At 43.5% G+C, this 24,705-nt stretch overlaps 1 protein-coding gene across 8 annotated transcripts in view; it reads left to right on the top strand.

Moving 5' to 3' along the window:
- ZDHHC3 (zDHHC palmitoyltransferase 3) overlaps positions 1 to 23,704 on the top strand; it is a 32,634-nt gene extending 8,930 nt beyond the window's left edge. For 3 of the 8 annotated variants that reach the window (XM_083824985.1, XM_083824982.1, XM_083824986.1), the window contains exons 2-7: positions 2,908 to 3,237; positions 5,844 to 5,968; positions 9,303 to 9,399; positions 11,276 to 11,357; positions 13,178 to 13,308; positions 20,755 to 23,704. In XM_083824985.1, the coding sequence (XP_083681111.1) occupies positions 2,932 to 3,237; positions 5,844 to 5,968; positions 9,303 to 9,399; positions 11,276 to 11,357; positions 13,178 to 13,308; positions 20,755 to 21,000 (987 nt within the window). In that variant the 5' untranslated portion in view covers positions 2,908 to 2,931 and the 3' untranslated portion in view covers positions 21,001 to 23,704. Of the gene's footprint in view, positions 1 to 1,952; positions 2,016 to 2,811; positions 3,238 to 5,843; positions 5,969 to 9,302; positions 9,400 to 11,275; positions 11,358 to 13,177; positions 13,309 to 15,919; positions 17,431 to 20,754 lie in introns of those variants that run through there. The other 5 variants (XM_083824983.1, XM_083824984.1, XM_083824987.1 and 2 more) reach the window with 5 other exon arrangements.
- Positions 23,705 to 24,705: the final 1,001 nt, after the last annotated feature.

The following is a 24,705-nucleotide window of genomic DNA, read 5'->3' as shown; positions in this document are numbered from 1 at the left end:
GTCCGCGCTCCCTTACTGCTCCGCAGGAGCTGGGCCCCAGCTGCAGACCGAGGTGCCTCAGGGGTCCTCTCAGGTTCTCCTTGGACGGTTCCACAGCAATAGGTTTTTATTTTCCTTTAACTCAGTAATATTTCTGAGAGAACTTTCATCGGAGTGAAACCACTTCCTGCATTAGCAAGAGGTCTGAATTTTCTTTTGGCTGCTGAAGCGTGCTGTTCCAGGCTAAACCCGCAATTTTAATCAGCATGCACTTGTCTAGCTTTCAGTTGGTCTCTACTAATACCGACCTTAACGTGACTTGTCAGAATAATTCCTCTGTTAGATAGGAATTTGCTTTTCTTGTGACTGTTTCATTCCTTTGCTTTGGAAAATAAAACCTCAGGGGGGGAAAAAAATGAAAAGCCTCACAGAGTCTAGGCAGAAAATCCTGGAAGTCTGTGTTCAGGACTGTCCCACCTGATGCGTCAAGCCTAAACTTTTAGTTTGAAAACTGAACATCTATATCACTGGTTTTTTTTAATGCAATATGATGTTACTGTCAATTAAAACGTAATTGTCAGGCATGAGTCTTTTATCAGATTTATTTTGAGCTGCAAAGCAGCATGACAAATAAGATTATTAATGCATTGAAGGTTAAACAGTTACGTTTGGGGGTGATTGAGTCTTTATAGACTTAAAAGGTATTTTGTGAATGTATAAATATATGCATCCATACACAAATAGTGAAAATATGGGGAAAAGGTATGGATTTAGTAGTAGGTGTAGGTTTAACTGAATTTAGGCCAGCAGACTGTATGGGTAATCGCTTCTTCTGAAAATTATATGGCTTCTCTCCCTAAGTATCAGGTGTCATGAGGCTAAATTATAGCTGTGGTTAAAATACCAAATAATTACAACTTGATATGTGAGTTTTGTGAATGAGAATTTTTTTTTTCTTGCCAAAGTAAACGAGACACGAGACACACGTGCACGTTTTTATCTTGATTTTTCTGTTGTGTGATATAGATATAAATACAAAGTTGGTATGCTCTAACATTAATCCATGTGACTTTTTTCAGACCCATAAAACATCCTGAATTATTTCACTTGGCAGCAAACTAAATGTTAAAAGCGGAAATACAAGGAAATACCTATTTCTCCTAGCTTATTTATACCGGTTATGCCAGAAAGAAAACAGTGTGGTTATCACCTGCTGGTCAGGTGTTTGCTTTCATAACCCTCCTGGTTCATCTGCTGCGTGCTAGCTAGAAACTGCGCTCCTGAGTTCTGCCTCTCTCTGTGGCAATACCTGTTCCTTTTAAGTATCCAGTCACCTCTGTGTCACTTGCACTGAGACACACAAGCTCATCATTTTTGTGCCGGAGTTTAATTAATCATCCTGCTCATTAATAGCTTTAACTTTTGGCTGTGAGAGACTCCCTGTCTTGAAACAACACTTAAAAAGCCAGCTATCTTCCTTCTTGCTGTCCAGGTAGGGGCAACAGCATCTCCGTGTAGGTTGGTGGTATGCAAAGTAGAGCTTTTCCCCTGTACTCGAGAGAATTTAGCCATAAATGTCTTGAGAGAAGTTTAAGGTCCTGGATATGTTTGTGATCTTCTCACCACATTTCCTGTAAAATTTATCCATTTTGTCTAGGCAACAGCATTCATTTCTCTTGAACAGTCGAACACAAAAATAGCTTCAGTGTGAACTGTTTAGGCAGAAAACGTAACTAACTGTGAACATTGTCTCTCTTTCTCTGAATTAAAATGGAAAAATGCACTCTATTTTTTGAAAAGAGGTGAGAATAATGCTTACATGTCAAAATAGGAGGTGGCTGTTTGGGTATATGAGGTTCAATGTATTTGGTACCAAAATCATTGTATCCATTTTTGTAGAAGGTGGGTCCTTGCGCAGAGACCGTGGCGTTTCTGAGCCTTCAGAGCATTGAGCAAATATTTTTTTTTTTTAGAAGTGTCTTTTGGAAGAAGTCGCTGGGTGTGTGAAGAGCCACTTTCAAAGCGTAGCGTCCCAGGTGTGTGCTGACATTTGGAGTGGCGTAAGCTCCCAGCGCGGGCCGACTGATCCCTTGCCAGAGTTGTATGAGCACCTTTTTTTTTTTTCTCAAATGCTTAAGTTCAGTGGGAGTTACGCTGAAACTACAGCAAGGGAAGCAATTTCTGCTTCCACAATGGACCTTGCCGTCTAGGTAGGTAAGGTGCCTACAGAGATGGAGAGGACAAGGCGATGCAGCAGGTGTGTTGTGTTAGTGCCCATGTTACAGTGGAGGGGACTTAGCTGGGAGCACTAACGGGGAGGCAAAACAAACGCCATCAAGGGATGGAGCAAAGCTGCCAGGGTAAGGATGGCAGAGCAGAAGGCTTAAGAGGGTCATAAAGCCAAAGGAGAGAAGAGCACAGGGCTACTGCTTCAGTAGTTCCTGCCACTGTAACTCCTCAGCAGGCTGTTTTTGCAGTTTTAACCCCAAGGCTCCCTTCCCTTCCTCAGGTCTGATCCAGCAGAAGGGGACTCTGCCAGGTCTTTGCTCTTTTCCCCGTGGCAGTGGCCAGTTCTTGCTTCAGCCCCAGCTGTGGCCGCTCCCGTCGGCACCCACCTGATTGCTGTGCTCTTCATTAAAATACTTGTTGCCTTTCCTCTGTGGGAGTGGAGGTGGCATGCTGGTGGATTTAATGTGTAATTAAGCAAGTCTTAAAAGCACTTAGAGTCTTCTGGGTAAGAAGTGTTCTGATAAGCGTGAGAGTCTGGTTTCCAAATCCATTATTTCTCGTTGGATTTATTTGTCTTTTCTGCTTTTTTCAACTTGCTTTCAGCAATTTGGAGTTTCTCATGTGATCCCAGTACCACCATGTGAAAAGATCGCTGCGTGCCTCGCAAAGCGGTGAACGCCGTTTCTGGTTCTCTTTCAGATGCAAGTATGGACATAATAGCCTATGATGCTTACTCCAGTCCACCGCTTCAGAGATATTGAAAGGAAACCTGAATACCTACAGCCAGAAAAGTGCGTTCCACCTCCTAGCCGCGCTTCCCTGGGAACAATGTGGTTTATTCGAGATGGCTGTGGTATTGCATGTGCTGTCGTCACCTGGATGCTGGTGTTCTACGCCGACTTCGTAGTCCTTCTTGTCATGCTGGTTCCATCGAGAGATTACGTTTATAGTGTCATCAATGGCACGCTGTTCAACACCTTGGCTTTCCTCGCTTTGGCTTCACATTTTCGAGCTATGCTGACAGATCCAGTAAGTATATCTCTCTGTACGTCTGGGAAAGAAAAAGGCAGTGTTTTTCTTATCTGATAGATGTTGGGTAACTTGTTTGCTGAGTGAGCGGCAGATTTAAATAACTTGTGTGTGTCAGCCTGCCGAGTGAGGCTGCTGATGTGCTATGCTAATTCCTCAGCCCACTCAAGTCAAACGCAAAGTCAAGGACCCAGCTTTAGATTTCGCCTCGTGTGAGCAGCTCCTCTCTTCATGCTGAGGAGGCGAGCGTTTCTCTCTGACACTGTTTTCTCACCGATGCCAAGTCTCATGTTTGTGGCTTGTCGTGTCTTGAGAAACAGCAAATCAGGAAAAGCTGGTTTTGGTTGTCTGTCTTGTCAAGTATTGCTCCAGCAGAATGGAGTAGAGTTGGTGGTGTTTTGAAAAGCCACGCTGCCACCTCTCATGCTGGTGATTTAGTGGAGTTTATTGGACCATGCTAAAACAAATATTGTGTGAGTATGCTAGGAGCTGAAAGTTTGTGGGCAGGCAGGGAGCATAAGAATTTTAGCAGCCCCTTGTAATGTGTCTGTAGGACGTTGCCTTATTAGAGATACAGTTTATTACCATGATGCTTATTCTGAATGGCTGTGTTTGCTTATCAACCTCTGGACAGGAGATTCAGTTCAAAGCCCCATCCCCACTAGTCATCGGAAGGAAATACAAGCTTGGACTCCTCTTGGCCCCTTCCTACTAATTCTTCTTGTTTCTGTTAGGAACGACAGTGGGTGTCTGATACTCAAATTGTTCCTTTCAAATGTAATTTTCGACTTGAAACCTTGCATTAAAACTTCAGTGTAATATTTATATACTAGTTTTCAGCTCTCCCAGAAGCCACAGCACTGCAAAAATGTCTTGATTTGGGGTAGTTTGACAGCTTATGGTAAAGCAAAGGCTGACTTGTTGCATGCTACTGCTGCTGGACACAACTTTGAGCAGTAGTTGAGACTCTGAAGCTTTTGGTCATTGGGCTGACAAACACAGGACTGTAGCAATTTATGATATAGTTTATGTCCTAAGGGTTCTCATTGTTGTTAATTATTGTACGTTGTGTGGCTTTAATGCCTGGGGACCTTCAGGTCTCTGGAGTTGTTTTGCAGAGTTAGCAGTAACTCTTGAAACAAAAGCTATATTCTAAAGCAGACGGGGCAAGCACAGTGTCAGAAACAGATACAATCTCTCTGCAGAGAAATCTGGAAAATATATGTTAATTACCAGCATGTGGTGGGATTTTTGTGTGTGGATGGAGAGAGCCAGTGGGATTTTGTTTTGTTCTTTGTAGAGACTTTAACGAAGAAATCAGCTAGACAAAATGGAAAAGGGAACATAAAGAGAAGGGATGCAGGGCATCCACAGGGCAGACGGTGCAAGTCTGGGGTGGAAGAGGCCGCTAGGAAATGGAGAACCAGGGGCACATCCAGGATCAGAATGGAGCAGAGAACGCTGCTGAGGCAAACAAATAGGAATTCTTATCATAAATTAATTAAAACCCGGATTCTTCAGAACTGTTAGGATGCGTCGTGCTTTTCAGGAACTGCTTCCTGCGTGTTCTTGCTAAAAACATACCTAGGGTTTTGAGTTTTGCTGTGTACTAAAAAGAGAGAACATTAACAGTAGCGTTTTGTAGAAATTGGTCACAGTAATATTTAAGTTTGCCTGTTTGTTGAGAGGTTTAAGTGGAAAAATACAAAGACTGCTCAAGAGAACTTTACAATACTGATCTAATGTGCAGTTCTTTTAGTAATATCCATTATTCCTGTTTATTGCTGTTGAGAGGTTGTACAGGTGCATTAAAGATAGACTATTCCTTCAGAAATCTGTTAAAATGTTAAATCCCTGTTTTTATTTCAGTATGTACCAGCAGTGATTTCATACATCACATTTTGTGATATTTTTTCTTTTGATCAAATTTTATGGCCATAGAAAGGCTGTGGAAACTCTTGAACTTTTTGAAAACTTTTGAAAGTCCAGGCTTCTGCAGCAATTATATGTCACCTGTTTAAAGATATTGTTTTTAATGTGGCATTTGCACAAATAATGTTTTATCTAGTCTTATTTGGGGGGAGGATTCTTAGAAAGTGTGCTCCGTTTGAAAGTTAAACCCTGATTTGAATAACAAATACACAATGGAAGCGTAGCTATTAATACATGAGATGTTTATCAGCAACTGTTAATGTACGCAATGATACTTCAGAAGTAGCAGCTTCTAGTGGAGTTAAAGCATCTGATGTCTCCAGTTTGTGACGTGAAACACTGGGGTGATAAATCCATTGATTGGTGTGAAGAGAGGGATAAGGATCCTTAAATATTTTAAGGTTACCATGTGATTACAGAAGGTTGATTCCTTAGGCGAGGACTTACTGGTGCTGCTTATGTTTTTTAATTAAAAAAAAAAAAGTGATGTTTAAGTATTTGGTTCCATACATTAGGACCTTGTTTTAATTTCTTTTTCTTGCTCTTCCTAAAACTCTGCTGATATTACGGAAGTTTTTTATCTCTTTCCCTCCCCTTCCATAATTTTAAGTCATCTCTATTCTGAGCACTCGTAATGTCCACAGGTTGATCTTCTTTGCTTTCTTTTTCCACAGGGTGCTGTACCCAAAGGTAATGCAACAAAGGAGTTCATTGAGAGTTTACAGCTAAAGCCAGGACAGGTGGTTTACAAGTGCCCAAAATGTTGTAGCATCAAACCTGACAGAGCACATCACTGCAGGTAAAGTCTTCTATGAGAATTGCTCTTTTATCAGGTACGGCTGGACCTCAAGTGTTATACAGTGTGCCTGGATCTGAATTATTACTGGAGTGTGAGACTTGAGTGGTTAAATTGAAAGATTAGCAGCCAAATTCTGCTGCTGGTAGTGCCAAACACATTTAAGCTTCTCTGAAAAAATCTGAGGCCTTTTCTGGGAATTTTTCACGTACAGCAGGCTAGGGCCACCTCTTGCAAAATGAGAAACGCTTCACATAAAAGCTGCCTTGGCTTCAGACCTGTGATTGACACTCCGTAAATGTTCTCAATACTGGGTATCATGTAAAAAGAAAAAAAAAAGAAAAAAAAGGCTTTAAAAGAGACTTTAAATGCCGAAATGTAGAGGAAGCCATAAAATGTAATGTCTTTGTAAGGTTTGTCTCCTTTTTTTTTTTTCTTTTTAACAGACCCATTTGCTTAATTGTAATTTCTATTTAGAATTGATGTTTAAGTTAAAAACTAAAGTTTGGGTAACAGTGTGTGTATATATCTATATTATTATTTTTTAAATAGTTCTTTTTTCCTCATTTTCTTTGAGTTCTGTGGCTTTGTTTTGTGCTTTGTGATAGATCAGTATGCCTACTGATCTGTCATGTCCTTTCTTTTTCTGTTAGGATAAACTTCTCTGAAGAGAGTAACTGGTAGTGAGCTTTTTAGTACTAAAGGCAGCAAGCAAAAAAAAATAACTACTTCCTAAACTTTTCTTCTGCTTTTAAAACAAGCAGACCTGCTTTCCAGTAAGTAGTTAATGAGTTTGCACTGGTATCCCTTCCTTTTCTACCCAAAAACCAACGCGTACTGCGAGAGCTTGTATCATGGTTACCCCTGATTCAGGCAGGGGTCTTGTGGGGAGGGGAGCACATGGTGCCGAGCTGAATGAACTCTGCTGTTTGTGTTTTTCACATCTCAGAGCTTTAGTTCACAAATTTGTTGTTATTGGCTTTTTATTTTAATCCAAATCAGGAGTTGGTTATTCAGTAGGAGCAATGTGATCGTGCCTATCACTTATTAATGCTACTGTAAAATCCCCTCTGACAGTTCGTCAATTATGAATGAAACTTCACATCTAAAATGCTGTCTTGCTGATGACTCACAGCACGGGCAAATGAAAAAAAAGGCTGTTTGGCTGAACACAAAACCTCATCTCCACAGACCTTTTTTTGTATGCTTTAAGTTAATTTTATAGACGCTAAGATGTGGGAAACTGATCCACTGAGCTGGTCTGATGCTGCTGAGAATCTTCAGTCAAACATTTCCTATAGGGTAGGGAGATCTGTTGGATTTTCACACACCAAGGTCGTGCAGGTGCATCAGCAGGAGGTATTGCTGGAGGGAATACCAGGGTGCTTTTTGATCCCCATGCTATCTTGTGAGAGCCCATGCCCAGCAGACAGCTCCTTGCAGCATTTGGAAGCCGGGTTGTTGAGGGGGAGCATGTCTGAGTACGGGCAAGCCCTGATGCTGACCGTTACCAGCCTTAGGTTCTGTGTGTCCTTTTCCACCAGCTAGTTTCACCTTCTGTTTCCCGTCCATCCCCTTTTGGCACATTCATGCTGCGTGAAGAGACTTCTCTCAGCCTTCGTTAGCTACCTCCTTCATGGAGCTCCTTGATTTGGCTGCTTCAGGCTGGCCCTCAGGGGAGCTAGGGCCTAGGAGCAACTGGAGGGATTACTTTGGTACCCAGCCTGCTTCAGAGCCCTAGGGAAGCCTGCATGCATGCGCAGAAAAATGCAGACTAAATTAGACTACAGGGAGGCATCTTCCTGCTTTGAAACCACCTGCCTCCCTCTCCCTGCTTTTTTCCTTTTTTATTTATTTATTTTCCAGAACAAGTAATTGATGCTTGTCCTGTGTCAGGCAGATAACTTGTTTTTACAACACCAGCTGATTTCACTTCCCGTGTATGTCAAAAATCACTTCAAGCTGCTTATTCTAACAAAACGAGGCTTTTCCTTGTTGTCCACTGCGTCTGGGGCCAGCAGGTAGCAGGGTACCTGTGCCTGCCCGAGGAGAAGCAGCCCTTGGCCTGGCCACCTGGTGAGAGGCTGCTCCTGCCTGGCCAGCCTTCCATGTAGCATCAGGACTCATTTGTTGTTCAGGCATGGCAAGTATCCTTGGGGATTTACTCCTCCTGCAACGCAGGCGAGCGCAAGGCTGTTCCGAGAGAGAGGTTTCTTATTATTTATTCATATGCGCTCATAACAACATGCTTATGTTCTTATTTGAGGCTCTCTCAAGTTTTTGGGTGTTGTTTATTGTTTCTATTAAGGTTCGAATATCTCTAATTCTAAGAAGAAAAAATAAAAAAAATTAGCACAGCCCTTAATTCTTTCTGTTTTAGAGGTGCCAGAATTGTTCTGGGCTTGCTATTGCTGTTTCCTTTCTGGGTCTATTGTTTGTTTGGTTTGGGGTTTCGTGTTTTTTTCATATTTGATTTCTGTGCTTGTTTGTGCAATGTGGTATCAGGAGACTGCCTTTCGTCTCCTATCATATGAGAGAGCAGCAGAGAAAAAGACTTCTTTTATTATGTGAGTTGAAGCAGTTACTGACTAACCAGGAGACTGATGTTCAGACAAAGTAATAGTCTTTTAATTATTTGACTTCAAGCCACAGTGTGCACGCTGGCAAGAATTTGAATTTTGATTTTTATTAGTGCGGTTTCGTGAAGTACTTCAACATCTAATTTTACCTTGAATGTATATTGTGGTACTGTCTTCCTGACTGACTGCCACAGCTGGTTTATGCCAGTATGTGGCTTACCTGGATGTCAGGAGTCCTTTGTAATGTTTGCTTGAATTTTGTTTTCCACAAGTTCCTGCTACAAGCTAGTGAGAGCGAATAAACCTTAATCTGTTATTAGCAATTCTGAAAAATATCTTTATTCATTACTGCTTTTCATATCTGTGTTGTGTGGATTTTTTTTTTTGGTTATATCTTAATCTGTGGGAATTTTCAGAGACTGACGAGGTTAAAACTAAACTAAAATACAGATTTCTTCCATCTGCCCAAATGTATTTTTTCAAACCATATTTTGGCAGAACCACTGGTAATGTTACGATAATGTGTCTTGCTTGGCATTAACTTTTTGCAGTGGTCGTTTGGTATGCTGTGGTTGATTGTGAACAGACATAGTCGGGTGAGCAAACCAGAAATATTGATGTGCTGACTAGTAAATAAGTTGAGGTTCAAATTTCATTTCTGATCCCTTCCTTTCATTTCTGTGTGTTCATAAAACGCATGTGAAATCTTGTATTCCTGGAATGAGATGTGCTATAAATAAAGATCTGTATTTTTTCAGTGTTTGCAAGAGGTGTATTCGGAAAATGGACCATCACTGCCCGTGGGTCAATAACTGTGTAGGAGAGAATAACCAGAAGTACTTTGTACTGTTTACAGTAAGTATTTCACAAGTGGTGGTAGAGGTTGTCCTGTGTCAGTGAAATGCTGCGTGTCAAAGCAGCTCCAAAAGCTGCCTTTCTTTTCTTTCCTGTTTCAGAAGAGCTGTACAGGGAACTCCTGCAGACTTGTATTTTACTAGTTAGGGAACACACACAGTACAGCAACCGGGGGAAGGCAGAACAGGAAGTGTTTGCCAGGGTTTCGTGGGGTTTGTGTTGTTAGGTGATTGGCATGCTGTTCCATAATTCAAGCAGTTTGTTGTGATGTTGAGCTCTTTGAGGCGTGGACCATCCTTTTACACTGCACTGTTTCTGGTAGGGTCCTAGTCCGTATGTAGGGTACCTAAATGTTGTAGCTGTGTGAGTACGGTGTGGGATCACACAATAACAGCTGGTGTCACATCTTAAGCAAGGAGTAGCAAAGGATTATCCAATTTCCACTTGCAAGCAATTTATTTCTGTATTTAAATCCAAGGAGGTGTTTGACTTTTTGTACTATAAGTGTGGCGTAACGAGTAAGAAAACAGGAGTGCAGACTTTGATACTACATATTTATGGAAGGGTTGAAGTCTGTTCATCAAAGCAAACTGCAAATATCCCGTGGGAGTAGTGTGAACGTGGCGAGGCTGAGTTTCAGTGATGCCCTGTTTTATTAATAAAGCTTTGGAGAAATCTGTAGGTTCGAGGAAGAATGTTCTCAAATTACCAAGTAGAAAGGGAGAAATTTTCAGTTAAATGAAAACCTTCCTCTTAAACTTATTGTAGAAAAACTTGTTTTCTATACTGTGGTTTGTTGGGGTGTGGATTACAAAACAAAATGAATTCTTTCCCCGAGCAAGGATTTTTTTCACTGTGAGGAACGAGCTGGATGTTTTAATCCTATCAAAAGGTTTTCTGTTTCTGTTGAAACTGACGTTGCTTTCAAGTGGGCTGTGTTAAACAATTAATGTAGTTGAGAGAGAAACCAAATTTTGTTTTTGTTTACTCTCTTGGTTTTGTTTTTGTTCAAGTAAAGACCTGGGGAGGTGAAAGTGTGGCAGCACCTCAATTTCCAAGGAAAGACAAAATGCTCTCCTGCCACCTTTTCCTGCTTCCGCAGGGGCGTCTTGTAACAAGCTCTCTGTCACACACATCCAGTATCTCACGACTCTGTTGTCTGTCTGCATGTCCAGGAAAGCCATCTTTTTAGTCTGTCTTGGAAAATTGTAGAATGTATGTGTAGTACTGCAAATAGTTTAAAGCATTTTGTTGCAAAGATGTGACAGGATTTTTTTTAAATAGATTAAGTACAAAGTGTTAATGCTTGACAGAAATTTTCCATGCCAGTGTCTGCCTCAGAGAAAAACACAAATAATTAAATAAATAACAACACTATTTCAAACTAATGCTGGGAAATAGATAAAGTGCTTATTGTGGCTAAAACAAACTAGCTATTGTTTCACTGGTAAACTGTAGTGCTCTCTGGCTTGAGAGCACAGGCGTAAGCTTCAGCAACATGATACCTCCATGCCAGAGTTGCTGACCTCTGAGAGTTGCGCTGTACGCAGCGGAGACGAGGGCAGTAGGCAGCGTGGAGGCCACACTGCGGCGCAGGAGGCTGGGTTTTGTGTCCAGCTGGCTTTGAATTAAACATGCTCCTTCGTGTGCGCTCAGAGCTGTTAGCTGGGCCAGAATGAGTTTTGTGTAGCCTTGGCATTTGCCAGCTTCAGGGTGCTTGATTTAAGGGGGTGGGGGCTGTTGATTTTTTTTAATTGTTATTTTAGTTATTTGTTTAACTCTTAACATTCCACTTTATTTGAAGTGGTTGGAACATTTAACATTTTGGTCTTTGAGCTTTGCCTGATGCCTGTATTTTACATCCTTTATTTTTCAGATGTATATAGCACTGATTTCCCTGCATGCTCTAATTATGGTGGGATTTCACTTCTTGTATTGCTTTGAAGAAGACTGGACAAGTGAGTACTAACGAAGTATCTCATTAAAATACCAGACTAGCCTATGAAAAAGACCTTATAATGCAGTTTGCACGTAAGGCAACCCCTTTTATGCTGGTTTTAGAAGAATGCTATCAAGGCTCTGCTATGCAATCTTTGCTTTTTTAGTTATCAATTCTGGAACTTCATAATTCTTTCTGACCTGCTCGGATCTTTGTCCTGAAAAGTCCTCTTTCAACTTAAGGCTGATACTGCCTGAGGAGAAGCTGAGATACAAAGACTCCTAGACAGTATGTGCAGTAAGCTAGTGTTTACGTGAACGCAGCACTGATGTGCTGAATGCCAAAGCAAGATAAGAAGAGTGTGTATGCTCTTTTTAAAAGGGTAAAGTGAGTCATTCTTGCAAGACTGCCAGGAAAACATGTTAACTCAGTTCCAAAAATCCACCCTCACAAGAACAAACAATTCCTTTCCGCAAAAAATACCAACAACAACCAAAATAAACTACCAGCCCTCATTCTGGAGCAGCCAGTGAGTAAATTTTCACATAAGCGCTTGAGATACATTTTTAAAAAAATGTGGTTGTGGGAAATCCTCTAGGTAATGCTGAGTCAAAGAGCCAGGTGCCAAAGAATGTCTGTGGAGATTTGTGTGCTGCTTGCAGATTTTTTTAGAAGGACATTAGCTTTGTTTTTCTTAGAATTTCATTTGTGTCATTCAATATAAGGACTGGTTTTAGCTTATAGTACTGCAGAGGATAGGTACATTTACACATACAAGGTGAATTTGACAAGGCTGTTGTGCAGTTCAAAACTTTGGCCAACAGCTGCCAAATGACTGAGAAATTCTGGATTTGACTACAGTGGATACAACTATAGTGGAAGGACCCATCAAAATATAGTTTCCTTTGCACCTTTTCTCCAAGCATGTATCTGTGAGGGAAGCACTTCTCCACCTGTTCCAGATTTAGGTGGCAGAACAGAGCATGTACAAGAGGTGGATGGATCTGTTGTTCCAGCTGCCTTGGATGTATGCTGATGGTGTTAGCACTTGATTATTGCGTATCTGTTGAAGCTTAACGTCTTCCAATGGGGAAAAACCTTTTTTTTTTTTTTTTTGGTGATACTTACTCTTTGATTTCAGAGCAGACTAGGAATGTTCCAACACAACATTCAGTGAAACACTAGGATTTTTGATCTATAACATCCTTCTCCCTTTTCCATTCTTCTTTTCCTCATTTATAGGCTCCTTTTCAGACTCTTTCAGCTCTCACTTCAGTTTGCTATGAGGTTGCACTATAGGTAGAGTGTAAGGAAAAGATAAGAAATTGGATAAGAATATACTTGTCTTTTAAGTTATGACTTAGAGAAGTTATAAAAGGAAGCCTATGTTGTTTTTATGTTGGTGCTGCTGAAACAGTCATCCTTGTGTCCTGACAACTAGCTTGAGATTTCTAATGTGATTTTATTATTACGAAAAATCCTGGAAGATGAAACTACAGGTGAAAGAGTGCAGGAGTAGACTGGACTCCTGGAGAGAGTGTGGGAAAACCCCGAACTGGAAAAGAAAGCTGCATTCTTGAAGTGTCACAGGGGTTTTTTTTGTTGTTGTTCTTGTTGTTTTGTTTTTTTTTTTTCTTTTGTTAAACTTGTAGGAGCAATCATGTCATTGTTGTCTATCCTCAGCAATGTCTGAGCTTCTCTGTGCACCTTTTTGAGTATGGTCATCATATAGTTTATTTTGACAATTTTAGTATAGAAAACTTGTGGCCTAGCAGGTGTTCTGCAGCTGCTACATTACCTGATCTCTCCCCTTCCAACTTGATTGTTTTGTCTTCACAGAATGCAGCTCCTTCTCTCCACCAACCACAGTGATTCTCCTCATCCTCTTGTGTTTTGAGGCTCTCCTATTTCTCATCTTCACTTCAGTTATGTTTGGGACCCAAGTACACTCCATCTGCACTGACGAAACGGTGGGTGTCTCGTGCACTTTCCTTTACCCTCTCTCTTCCCATTAGTAGAAACAGTGAAGCTTTACAGGGTTTTACTTCATTGCACGGGGAGCTCATGTGTACCCTTTGAGGAAAAGCTCCGATGTAATCAACTGAACGAGCACAGCGGTAGGTGTTGCTCTCTGAAAGTCACTGTGAGAAGTAGTGTCCACCTGTGTTTTTACTGGCTGGGATTTGTGTTGACAGTACCTGTGATAAGGTAGGCATTGGTAACTGGGTTTACTCTGTACAGAGTACTTGTTCGTGTGGATTTGAAAACATTTTTCCCTCAATGAAACGCTGTTAGGTTGGTATTCTTTTAAATTTTGGTCTGTGTCCCCAGGTGTCACTACTTGCAGCTTTACGTGCTAGAAAATGTTCCGGTTTAACTGCTTGTTAAGTAGTTCAAACACCCTTGCCAGGGAGGAGGAAAAAAAAAAAGGGTGGGGTGGGGTGGAGAGATTCCTGGAAACATGGTAGGTACAGTCTGCTGCAAAACCACCTTGTCACCCCAGTTTGAGTACAGCATCGTAGAGCTGACACAGTAATGTTGCTGTGCCTCCTCTGTCACTGCATTTGCCTGCTTCTGTAAAGATGGAGCTGGTGACTCCTGGTGATATTCCCACACGTGAATACTGCTGGCGTTCACCAAGCACGCTCAGATGCGTGATAGCTCAGACCAAGAGATTGGAATTAACTGGATTGGTTGAAGAGAAATGATGTTTTTAAAAGAGTGACAAGAGTCCCCTGCCTCATCTAGTTTTCCTTAGCTTCCACTTGTTTGCCCATGGCCAGCTGAAGCTAGAATGGGTATTTTTGCTGCCACTGGAGAGCTATGGCTGGCATTATACTGTGTAAGAGCCCATCGCTCCTGAGTCTTCTTTACAGTGCTTGTTTTTCTGCCTGGCTTCTGCAAGAGGCTGGTAATCACACTGTGGCTCTTCCGTGTTCAGAGGAGGACTGCAGCTATTTCTGCTGGGGAGACCCCTAGGATGGAGTACGGTGTCATAAAGGAACAATGAGATCCTGCCAAGCTTGAGTTTATCAATACGTATGTAAGCTAGCAGTGCTCTCTGTGAAATCATCTGAATTTCTCAAGCTTTGAAACCTGGCAGGAATCTTTAGAAGCTGCTTCCAATAGCCAGGTACACAAATAATTATTTTCCCTTCCCCTCAAATTCTGCAAACTCTTAGGTATTGAAGGACATATGCCACAAACTAAAACTAAAAATGAAAGATGGGCACTCACTGTTTGGTTGTGGGTTGGTTTTTTTTCTTTTTTTTTTTTTTTCCCCTAAATCCTTTCCAGTAAGGATTTTGCTCTTTGGAAACTTCTGTGCTCTCTGCGATACTTTGCATTGTTGATTTTGCTAGCATTGAGCTAGCTGTGTCTGGCAAACAATCTGTTCTGAGTGGAGGAGTTTTTCCAGGTGAAATTCTTCCTGGTGTGGTCTCTTTCAGTGTTTTATTTCACATTTGCAAGACAGGGCTGTGCTGTGCCTTTTCTCACCTTCTTCCAGCCACTGGGAGACCTCATTCCCCATCCTGTGTATGCTGTCCCTCCAGGTGGTTTATTTCTGCCTGAGGGGACCCAGAACCCTCGAATTTTGCTGTTACCTCTGGAGGTGACATTACCAAGGGTCAGCGCAGCTCCTGCAGTTGACTGTGCTGTTACTGCAGAGCGCACAGAGCTGGTAATTTGAGACGCACAGATACATTAATCCGTAGCACAGGAGAGCCATGTAGGTCAGGAGAAGCTTGCCTTGCAAAAGATCGTAAGTTACAGAACTTTATGACCTGCCTGCTGCTGCTACCCGTGGAAGAGTAATGCTCTCCGGTGTCTGCAGTGGTTAATTTTGTGTGGCAGCCAGGCGTAGCTTTCCTGGAAGACCCAACTCACTTTCTGGGTTTTAGGCGTGATACAGATTTGTTTTTTTGTTTTTAATGACTGACTAGTGAATGTTTCAGCTGATTGCTTTGATGGCTTATTTTTGTTTCCCCTCTAACCTTTACTAAACAATGCCAACGGTTTCTCTCAAATTGGTATCTTATTTAACCTTTTCTCCCTGCTGTCAGACCATGCATGTTTTGGCAGTGATTTTAATGAAACATGAAGAGGCACCAGGTAGACTCAGCCACGTTGAGCCATGGGCGCTTCCTGAACTTGCTTGGTGAATCTGGGAGCATTATAGAGATTATCTTGTTGGGTTTTTTTGTCTGCAAGCTCATAATGGTTTCCTCTAAAATTTTTCCATCTGGTTAGCACATATTGCTTTCAGCCATTAAAGCGCATACTTTGTATTTGGTTTTATGTGGTGGGTTTCTAATTGACATCAGAGGCAATTGGAGGGCAAGTCTTAAAAGGTTTGATGAAATTTCCAGACCTGAACAAAATTAAAGCAATTCTATTTCCAAGAAATATTTTTTTTTTTAGAGTATAAAACGATGAGAAGAAAGGGAGAGGCTCTATAAAAGCAATTTTATTTTCTTACTCCATCCTTTGGATAAGGGGTAATTGAGAGTAGAGCTTTCCACAAATCCAGAACTACAAAAGCTGAGCGTTTGACTGAAAATGTGATATTTCTGTTTTCAGGGAATAGAACAGTTGAAAAAGGAAGAGAGAAGATGGGCTAAAAAAACAAAATGGATGAACATGAAAGCAGTATTTGGCCATCCGTTCTCTATAGCATGGCTTAGCCCATTCGCAACACCAGACCAAGGAAAAGCAGACCCGTACCAGTATGTGGTCTGAGGAATTCCTGACCAGCATTTCCACTAAGATAGAAACATATTACAGCACTACTGTTATAAATTTTCCATGAATGTTTAAAAGAAAAAGCAAAACGAACTTTTTTTTATGTCTATTGAATGGCTGATAATTGCAGAGAAAAAAAAGCCCTGTATTCCACAATTTTAGATCATTCTATATCTCTGGCTGAAACTGCTGCTGTTGCTTTTTCTTTTTGTTTTTCTCATTTCTTTTTTTTTTTTATTTCTTTAATCTTGTTAACTTTACTGGCCTTTGTTTCTCTCTGCTTTCTGTATGGCATAACTAATGTGGAGGGGATCCTCTTTCTCTGTTGTGACCCACCTCTTCTGAATAGATTCTCATGCTGTCTCCTGACTGTGATGAGCTCTGTGGAAGACATACGAGTGCCAACAGTCCTACACAGACACCTTTGGACTTCCTGAAGGAGCGCGTCGCTCTTTCATAAGTGAACTTGAACTGGGAAGTAGACACTTCACTTTATCAAAAGGTGCGAGACAAGAACACGACACAGCAAGAGAGCCAGTTGACCTGGTGATCACACACAGTTGAAGTATTTCAAACAAATATTGCCAAGACCACTTCCCCCCCCTTTTTCCTTCCAGCCTCGGAATTGGTTCCATCTTTCTGGCATTATTTTGTCTGTTCCCTCCCTTGTGCACAGGAAATTGTTGCCGTCTTAGGGTAACTGTGGCAGATTAAGAAGATTGTTTGGATTTTTTTAAATGCCTTATATTTGCAGGAAAGAAAGAAAGAGATCGAATTTTCAAGTGTTTAGAGTAGCAGGATCATCTTGTTTGTGTGTGTTTGTCTTGTAAATGAGTTGTTAGAGCAATGCCTGCTAAACAGTGTTAACGTGAAAAACTGCTGTGAATGCTCAGAGGCAGACAGATTATTATAAAGACTAATATTGACAGGATGCGTAGGTATACCAGGGCGATTGAGCCTATATTCTTAGCATTGCCCTGGTCTTAGAGCTTTGTAAATCTTTTTCTCATATTAATGCATACATGTGTATGTGTGCAAATACACACACATACGCGTATGCACTTTAAATTGGGAAATGTTGATGGTAAGGAGCATGCATACTGTTATGAACCATGTGGTGATGAAAGTGGGAGGGACAGAAGGCATTCCAGAAACGGGTAAAGCTAAGCCATTTATAGCTGCAACAGGCATCTTGTGTTCAGGTAGGAATTTTATTATATTTTTGGATCGTGACTCCCATAGGCTCATCAGAATACTGCAAACAAAGGAAAAATGCAAATCGGCTGTGTCCATGAATTCCAAGGAATCTTTTCTTTCCTTGGTTTAAATAAAATCATATTTTTGAAAGATGACCTGTTTAGACTGCTTCAAAGCCATGGGGGAAGGGAGGGAAATCAGGGAAGGAGAAATTTAGTGGATGTCTCATTTTGGAAGTAATGTGAATGCTGCATCTTTTCAATCTGTCAATGCTTCCATATGGAAAACAAATGCAATAAAACTTTTCCAAAAAAAAAGTTTGCTGTTCTTATCTTCTTTCTTCGCTTTAAACTTTGGGGAAATCTGTATTGGCTTTCTGAACTTTTGCTTTTGGCTTTAGTCACCTAGATAGGTGAGAAACTAATGCGTCTCACTGTGTGGTTCATTGCTTTAAAATTGTGTTGATATATTCCAGCTTTGTTATATTTACCCTTCTTTACTATGTATTTTGGAGGAAGACTGGTTGTGTTCTGGCGTTGAGATTGCTGTGGAAAAAATGTAATTACTCATTGTTTCAAGCAAATGCAAAGTGTTGTATGATACAGCGTTGATATTTTCAGACAAACTTAATTTTCAGTGAGGCATCATCACAGCTTGCAGAAGTGTCCTCTGATGCCTGTTGTGTGTATCCCAGTGACTGGGGTCTTCTGTTTTACTTGCACTGTACGATTTGGCGGTGTGATTTGATGCAGTTTGAATGGTACTAACTGGGGGTCAGTATCAACATGAGAAAGGCAGACTTCCTGGCTTGTATTTTCTTGGACAGGACTACCTGATTTCGGGTGCTGGTTCTGCTGTAGCATGGCCAAGAGAAATTGGAGGACAGACTTGATGAGAGGCAGAGCACTTCTGAGGGAGACGTGACTTTGCCCGTTCATTACGGCAGGCAAAGCAGGAAGTTGGAGAAATCCCGGAGTACAAATAAGCTGCTTAACTGATCCTATGTCCTATGAGAACAACGCTGCATAGGTTGTGGCAGTTTCTTTCCCAAACTGGCATTTCCTAAATCATGGCCATGGTTTTCTTTTTTTTTTTTTCTGAAAGTTTGTGGGCGCTGCAAGCAGAAGTGATGCAGGGAGCTCCTGTGCCCGCTGTTGCAGAGGGCCAGGAGGGACTGCCAGGAAAGCCTGCCTTGATCATGCTCTCAGATATTGAGCAACACCTCCTGTATCTCACCCGTAATTGATGAATGGTTGCAATGTTTGCCGGTTCTGTTTCCGCTTCCCTTCTGGATGTTACAAGTGTATTAAAGGAACCTAACGCGTTTCTTGTAACACGTGCGAGCTGTCCTGCACACCGCTGCTCCCGCTGACAAGCGGTCAGGTCTTCAACTGTCGTGCATTCCTTCCTTCCTTCCCCTTTAAATCTTATTTTTAAAGCTAAAACCAGGTTACAATTTTGGTGACTCCTGATTATTTTTTTAAGGTAAATTGCACAATGTTGCAGGTAAAGCAATAAGTTACTGATTATGATTTTTTTTTTCCCGCCAGTCTCTATCTGTGCTTGCACATCGCAAATTAAACTTGGATATCTTGGAAACCTTTCTTTATCTTTCCCTCCCTTCCCATAACCTTCCTCACACCCTACTGCCTGTGGGGCGGGCAGCCAGGATGGGAACAGGAAGGATTTTTACAAGTTTTGCTCATTTTGAATGTGTGCCCTAAAGGGATTAGCGAGGTTGGGCAAGGAGAGAGAAAGTACGCCCCTAGCTGCTCCGATTACCTGCTCCCTAAACTGGCATTAGTGCAGCCTCGGGCTGACCCTGCTTACCGCCTCGATTAGCAGATGCTAGCCAGAGTGGGCGAATTATGGTGGTTTTTTTTTTTGTTTTTTTTTTTTTGGCTGCTGCCAAGAAGCCTTAAAGATGCTTATTCCCAATTTAGATGGCAACATGGATCGAACCGGATTACACATGTGTGACTGAAGGCAGGATTAAAGCTTGGGCTGCTGGGGAAGAGCTCGAATGCCTGGAGTCTGCTCCTCCTCCTGCCCTGTGCTGCTCGTTTTCCTTCTCTCCAGAAGCTCACACAGCAAGCGCTGCAGCCGTGGTTTGTTTCAAACACATTAGCAGCCCCTCTGGCTTGCCAAGGAGCAGCTGAGGACCAAAGCTCTTCCTTTGCTTAAGCAGTGATCGACTCTTCCTCCCCGCTCCAAAGTCAGCAGGGGAAATGCGGCACAAGTAACGTTTGCAAAAGCTTTGCATTTAATTTCTCTGTTTATGGTGCTTTTTCTCCTGGGCCAGCTCTTGCACACTCAATGTTATTGAAAAACCAAGCTGCTGCTTTATTAAAATGTCGTGTTATTTACAGGGCTTGCTGTGAGCCCAGTTGTGGTGCTGCTGGGATATTGCATGTAGTTGTTTTTTTCGCCCTGCAAAGTTTTTGAAATGATTTGTGGGTACTTAGAGACAACCTGCAGAACTAGAACACGTGTGGTTTTCATCCATTTATTCTAAAATGGTGGTTTAAATGGTTTTAACTCAACGTGCTCATTTTTCCTTGAATTTCTCAAAGCCTTGATCCAGTACCCTTGCTTCTCGAAGGGCAGAGTTTCTACGTTGTCACCTGCATCATATCACGCTCGCCTGTAAAGCTGACTCCTCTCTTGCGTGATGGAGAATATTGGTGTAAAAATGTGGGCCCTGCTTCACCTGGGGTAGCCTTAAAAACAACCATTACGAGTTCCTTAGTTCTACATGGAGAAGACTACCAGAAATAAAATGTTGGCCCCAAAATAAGATGGACCTGGTCAAAACGTGTACTCTAGTGATGCTCTTGGAGAGAGGAGGAGTTGGAGCTGGCTGCCCAAAGCTCCTTAGGAAAGACAAAATTGCCAGTCCTGCTTTGACATCGATGTAGGTTTCCTCGCATCCCAGCCTTGCACTGCGATTTGCCTTGGACAGTTTGCTAAATGGAAATTGTGTTCCTAAATATTCGCTCTTAATCAGTGCAAAGTAAGCTTGTTGTCATGTCAGCTTCAGGGGCCAAGCCTAGATCTGGCTGTGGTAAATTCCTGGTGACTGGAAAAAGCCGTACTATTTTGCCTGTATCTGAACTCCTGGAGAAAAAAACAAACAAACAAGGTGGAATTTCACGTTGCAGTTGTACTTCATTACTTGATGAAGGGATTCAAAAAACACTGGGAGAAGATATCCAAGTATGAAAAAGGAGTAGTTTTAGAAGCCATCTTTTCACCATAAAAACTAATGCCAACGTATACCCAAATAATTCACTGGGACTCAGATTGTCCATGAACTGGGTGGTGTTTAAGGGTTTCGTTGTTAAATACAAGGCTGAAACCAGCAGTAGATCAGGATGTCTGTCTTGTTAGCTGGACCGTGAACACCCTGTGCAGTGGTTGTTGCCCAAATACTTGCTTAGAACATGAAACAACCTTAAACTTTTCTCTTCTTGCAGGGTATTGAGCGTCTTAAAAACCAGAAACCCACCTGGGAGAGGATCAGCGGCTGGGAGGGGATGAGAGCGGCCTTCGGCGGTGCTTTCTCCTTGGCGTGGCTCAGTCCTTTCTCGAACCTGGACTGCAAGAGCCCGCCGCCGGCTGGGGCAGCGGCGGCAGCAGCCCCCGCATCCGCGATCATGACCCAAGAAGAAATCGAGCAGTTCCTGGCTCGAGACGTCGCCATCCAGGTGTTACATGAATAAGCGAAGCGTCCTCAGAAGTGTCAAGGGACGGTTTCAGGTTCTTTTGTTTTAGTAGCTACTTGCGCTGGAGAGAGGTAGGGTGGGTTTTTGGTTGGTTTGTTTGTTTTTAATGTACTTTTGGTGCAGAAAATAATTCAGGAGTATTTATCGGGGAGCCAGGTACGGCACTAGCAGCAGCAGTGCAAATCTCCAGCCAAAGCTTTGTAAAAGGTGAGATTCGTAAGCTCCGCTCCTGACCCGTGTCGCCTGCTGTATTGAGCATTTCTGACGTGGCCTCTAAGGAAAGCTGCCAGCGTGGTCCCAGAAGGAGCAGCCAGGAGGGGTCTGTGTGCCCTTGTGTCCTTACAGCCCTTCGGAGGCTGCGCGATAAGCGTGGCGTGACGGCCGTGTTAGCCCAGTTCTGAAGGTTTTGCTAAAAACACCTCCTTTTGAGCTCAGCCCGTGGATGCCAGCTCTGGACTGTGAAGGAGGCCGGAGCTCAGCTCCTGGCAGAGGTGGATCTAGGTGGATGCCAGGATCTAGGAACGCCGGGGCTGTTCCTGCACTCAAAGAGAGGGAGGCATCCACACCCCGCCGCTCCATTGGGCTTGCTCTGCTTACACCTCTTTTTCCTTCTCTGGGTAGCCGGGGGGAGCTGGGAACAAACATTGCCTCTTAATCCTTCCTCTAACATTGTCCTGTCAGTGTTTGCTGCTAATCAGGGGCTCCTTAAGCTAAGTTTGCAGCCAACTCCTGGTGAATGGTGTGAGCACAGAGAAGGACCACGTGTCGCCCAAGGAGGATGCTGCTGCAGGTGGCAGTGGTCACAGCAAGAGCATGCGGGGACCACTCTGGTCATCAGTTACAGCAGCTTTATATTTAGAATATTTTTTCCGTCTGTTGTTGTTTTGTTTTCTTCTTCATGTCATCTTCCTCACCTTAATTATCAGTGAATTTTGCAGGGTACCAGGGAGATGTGCTCCTGGGTTTCCACCACAGGTTGTGCTTGGCTTTGAGCCCCCCTCCCCATAACGTGGAGCAAAGATAATTGCTTCCTCTAGAGAGAAAGATAAAGGAGTCGGGGAGGAATTGTGGGAGACTTAGGTTAGGTTTCTATTATTTATTGAAGCAATACCAGGTGGAATTTGTGCAAGATTTTATTTTATTTTTTTCATGACAGTGAGAAAGGAGCTTTGGGGATGAAAATGTGGTAACAAACAGAGTCTGGTGATTGTAAGGAGTACAGTTTGGCTGAAAACCAGGAAAAAAAAAAAGAGTAGATATTAACAAGAGCATTAAATGGACATCAGGGACATACACAGATCTGTAAGGGATTTCCTATAGGGAGAAATAGAGACGTTTAAGGAGGACACTAAGACTAGCTCATATTTCCTAATTTTGGCTTGCTGCTCAGCCTCTGTCTGCTCCCGGTGAGCTTCTCTGCCCCTGCTGCCCAATCCATAGGGTGGGAATGGTGCTACGGGGTCCTGCAGGAGAACCGAGGTCATGGCTGGAAACCAGCGCCAGCAGCGTGAGAAGCAGAGAACTTGGAGGTAATTTGATGGCTACGTCCACGGTGTGACTGCTGGGGTGGGCTGCTCTTGGTGGTGTTTTCCAGGCGGCTTGAGCTGGGCCGGGAGCAGTCGTGGCCCTCGTTCACCGAGCGGGAGCGGTGCTGGCTGCCGGCCCCCTTAGGAGATGCTCTGCAGACGTGCCCGATGCCTCGGCTGAGCCGCGTGCTTCGCCTCTCGGGCATGGTCTGGAAAATTGTTCTTGGATGGCCTGAAATGCCAGGGTGAAGCTTGCATCAGGGCGAGCTCGTGAGGGCCTCAGTTTGGGAAGAAGTGCCTTGTGCCATGTTTTGGTGATGCTCCTCGGGTGCTGCTCTCGTTGCTTTGGGTGGACGCGGGTTGAGGTGGCGTGTTTCGGCCTCTGCTCTCCGGGCTGGTGCACCTTATTGTGTCCCACCTCCTGCATTGCTCCTCAGGTGCTGGCATTTCCTTGTTTTGTTTTGTTTTTCCTTATTTTTTAATAACTGAAACTGGAAAGCAGCGTGAAGTGAGGGGTGAGGCTGCCCCCCTCCTTCCCCTACACACTCCCACATTTTCACCCCAGCCAAGGGGCAGGAGCTGGAAACACATCAGGAACCCAGCGTATTTCCTTCACATCCTCACTATACCTCCTGCCCTGCCTCGATACAGCGTGACAAGAGTTGGAAGTGGCAGAAGCCTTCGGGAGTTGGAGAAACGTCCTTTATTGCTGGCTCTGCCACAAATCTCATACTTTAATTACCACCCACCAGCTTGAGACCAAATGTGATTTCCGTGAAATTGAAACCAAAGCCCTGGTTCCCCTCCCCTTCCCTTTGTGTGCCTGTTGCCCCCCCGTGCCGTGGTGCCTTCGCCTCCAGCCCTGTGTGCGGCAGCTGCCCCGGGGAAGGCCGGGGGCCCTTGAGGATGCTCCCCCGGTGAAGGCACCGCAGTGAGGGCACCTTCCTGGGCTGGGGCTCCTGCTGCTGCTCCGGGGTGAGGTTTTCCTCCGTGGTGGGACAGGATCGTGGCAGCTGTGGGAAGTGTTCCTCTACTCCGGTGTCTTCCACAGCAGGTTTTTCTATGCAAGTTGAGCACTTACACCTCTTGGAAATATATGTATTTTGGTAATTGTAACTCCTGTTTTATGCCTCTGGTGGCTAAGTGTACTTATTATTAAAGAATTAACACTTCCACCCGTATGCTCCTCCCTTCCCTATGCTCTGCTCCCGGTCCCACCTGCACCATGCCTGGGGTGGCCCTGGGGGGGACAGAGGGGACAATGTGGGCAGTGGGGCTGGGGGCTGCATTGCTGCTGTTGCTCCCCAAATCTTTGAAATCCAAGGGCATGAACAAAGCCTTTTTTGTAATTATTATTTTTAACCTTTTTCCTCCTATCTTTTTTTCCTGGGGTTCACATTGGGGTCCTGGATTGTGCCTTTCCATGGGGCCGGATCCTGGCATGTCCTCACAGCCAGGCACTGCCCTTGGGTGCAAAGTAGGGGGGCTGCCCGCTGCTTTGCTTTGGCTGCTTGCTAGTCAACAGCCGACTTGTTTTCTTGGCTAAATGAGGAAATTTCAAAGCAGAGAGATGAGAGGCCCTGGGGAAAGATTAGGTCTTAATGCAGAAAATATTTCATCTCGTTGCAAGATGGGATGGGGATGACCGGGTCCCGTGCCGTGCTCTCGCCACTGGCAGCACCCCCTTTGCTGCACCCACCGTGCGTGGGCAGCCTGGCATCATCACCCTTTCTTTTTCCTGCTGTGCAGCCCTAAGGCTCAAACATTTGCTTTTTAAAATGCATAAATAATAAGCCTCTGCTACTGCATGGCTCAGTTTGCTCTTTTCTCACAGAAATACTGAACCCCCCTTATCTGAGCTCTGAGACTGGGGGATGTGCGCAGCTCCAGCTGTGCACAGCTGCTCTCGCCTTCCCCACACTGTGGCTGGAAGCACTCCAGAAGTATGCTGCCCTCCAGTCCCCCAGCAGCATTTGGGGTGGGAGGGGAGAAGCAGAGGCAATATGCTTTTACCAGAGCTCTGGTAATGGTGTTGGAAATGGCACTTCTTCCAAAAATGTCCCGGTGCCAATTCTTCCCCACCTCTCCCCAAAAAAAGGAAATGGAAGTGGGTGGGAGGGGAGGAAGATGTATGAAAAATGGTATTTGGGGAAGACTCTGCCAGGTTTCCTCCTTT

This window comes from Anser anser (assembly GCF_964211835.1).
Source record: "Anser anser genome assembly, chromosome: 2".
NCBI lineage: Eukaryota > Metazoa > Chordata > Aves > Anseriformes > Anatidae > Anser > Anser anser.
This window is presented reverse-complemented; position numbering and strand designations above follow the sequence as displayed.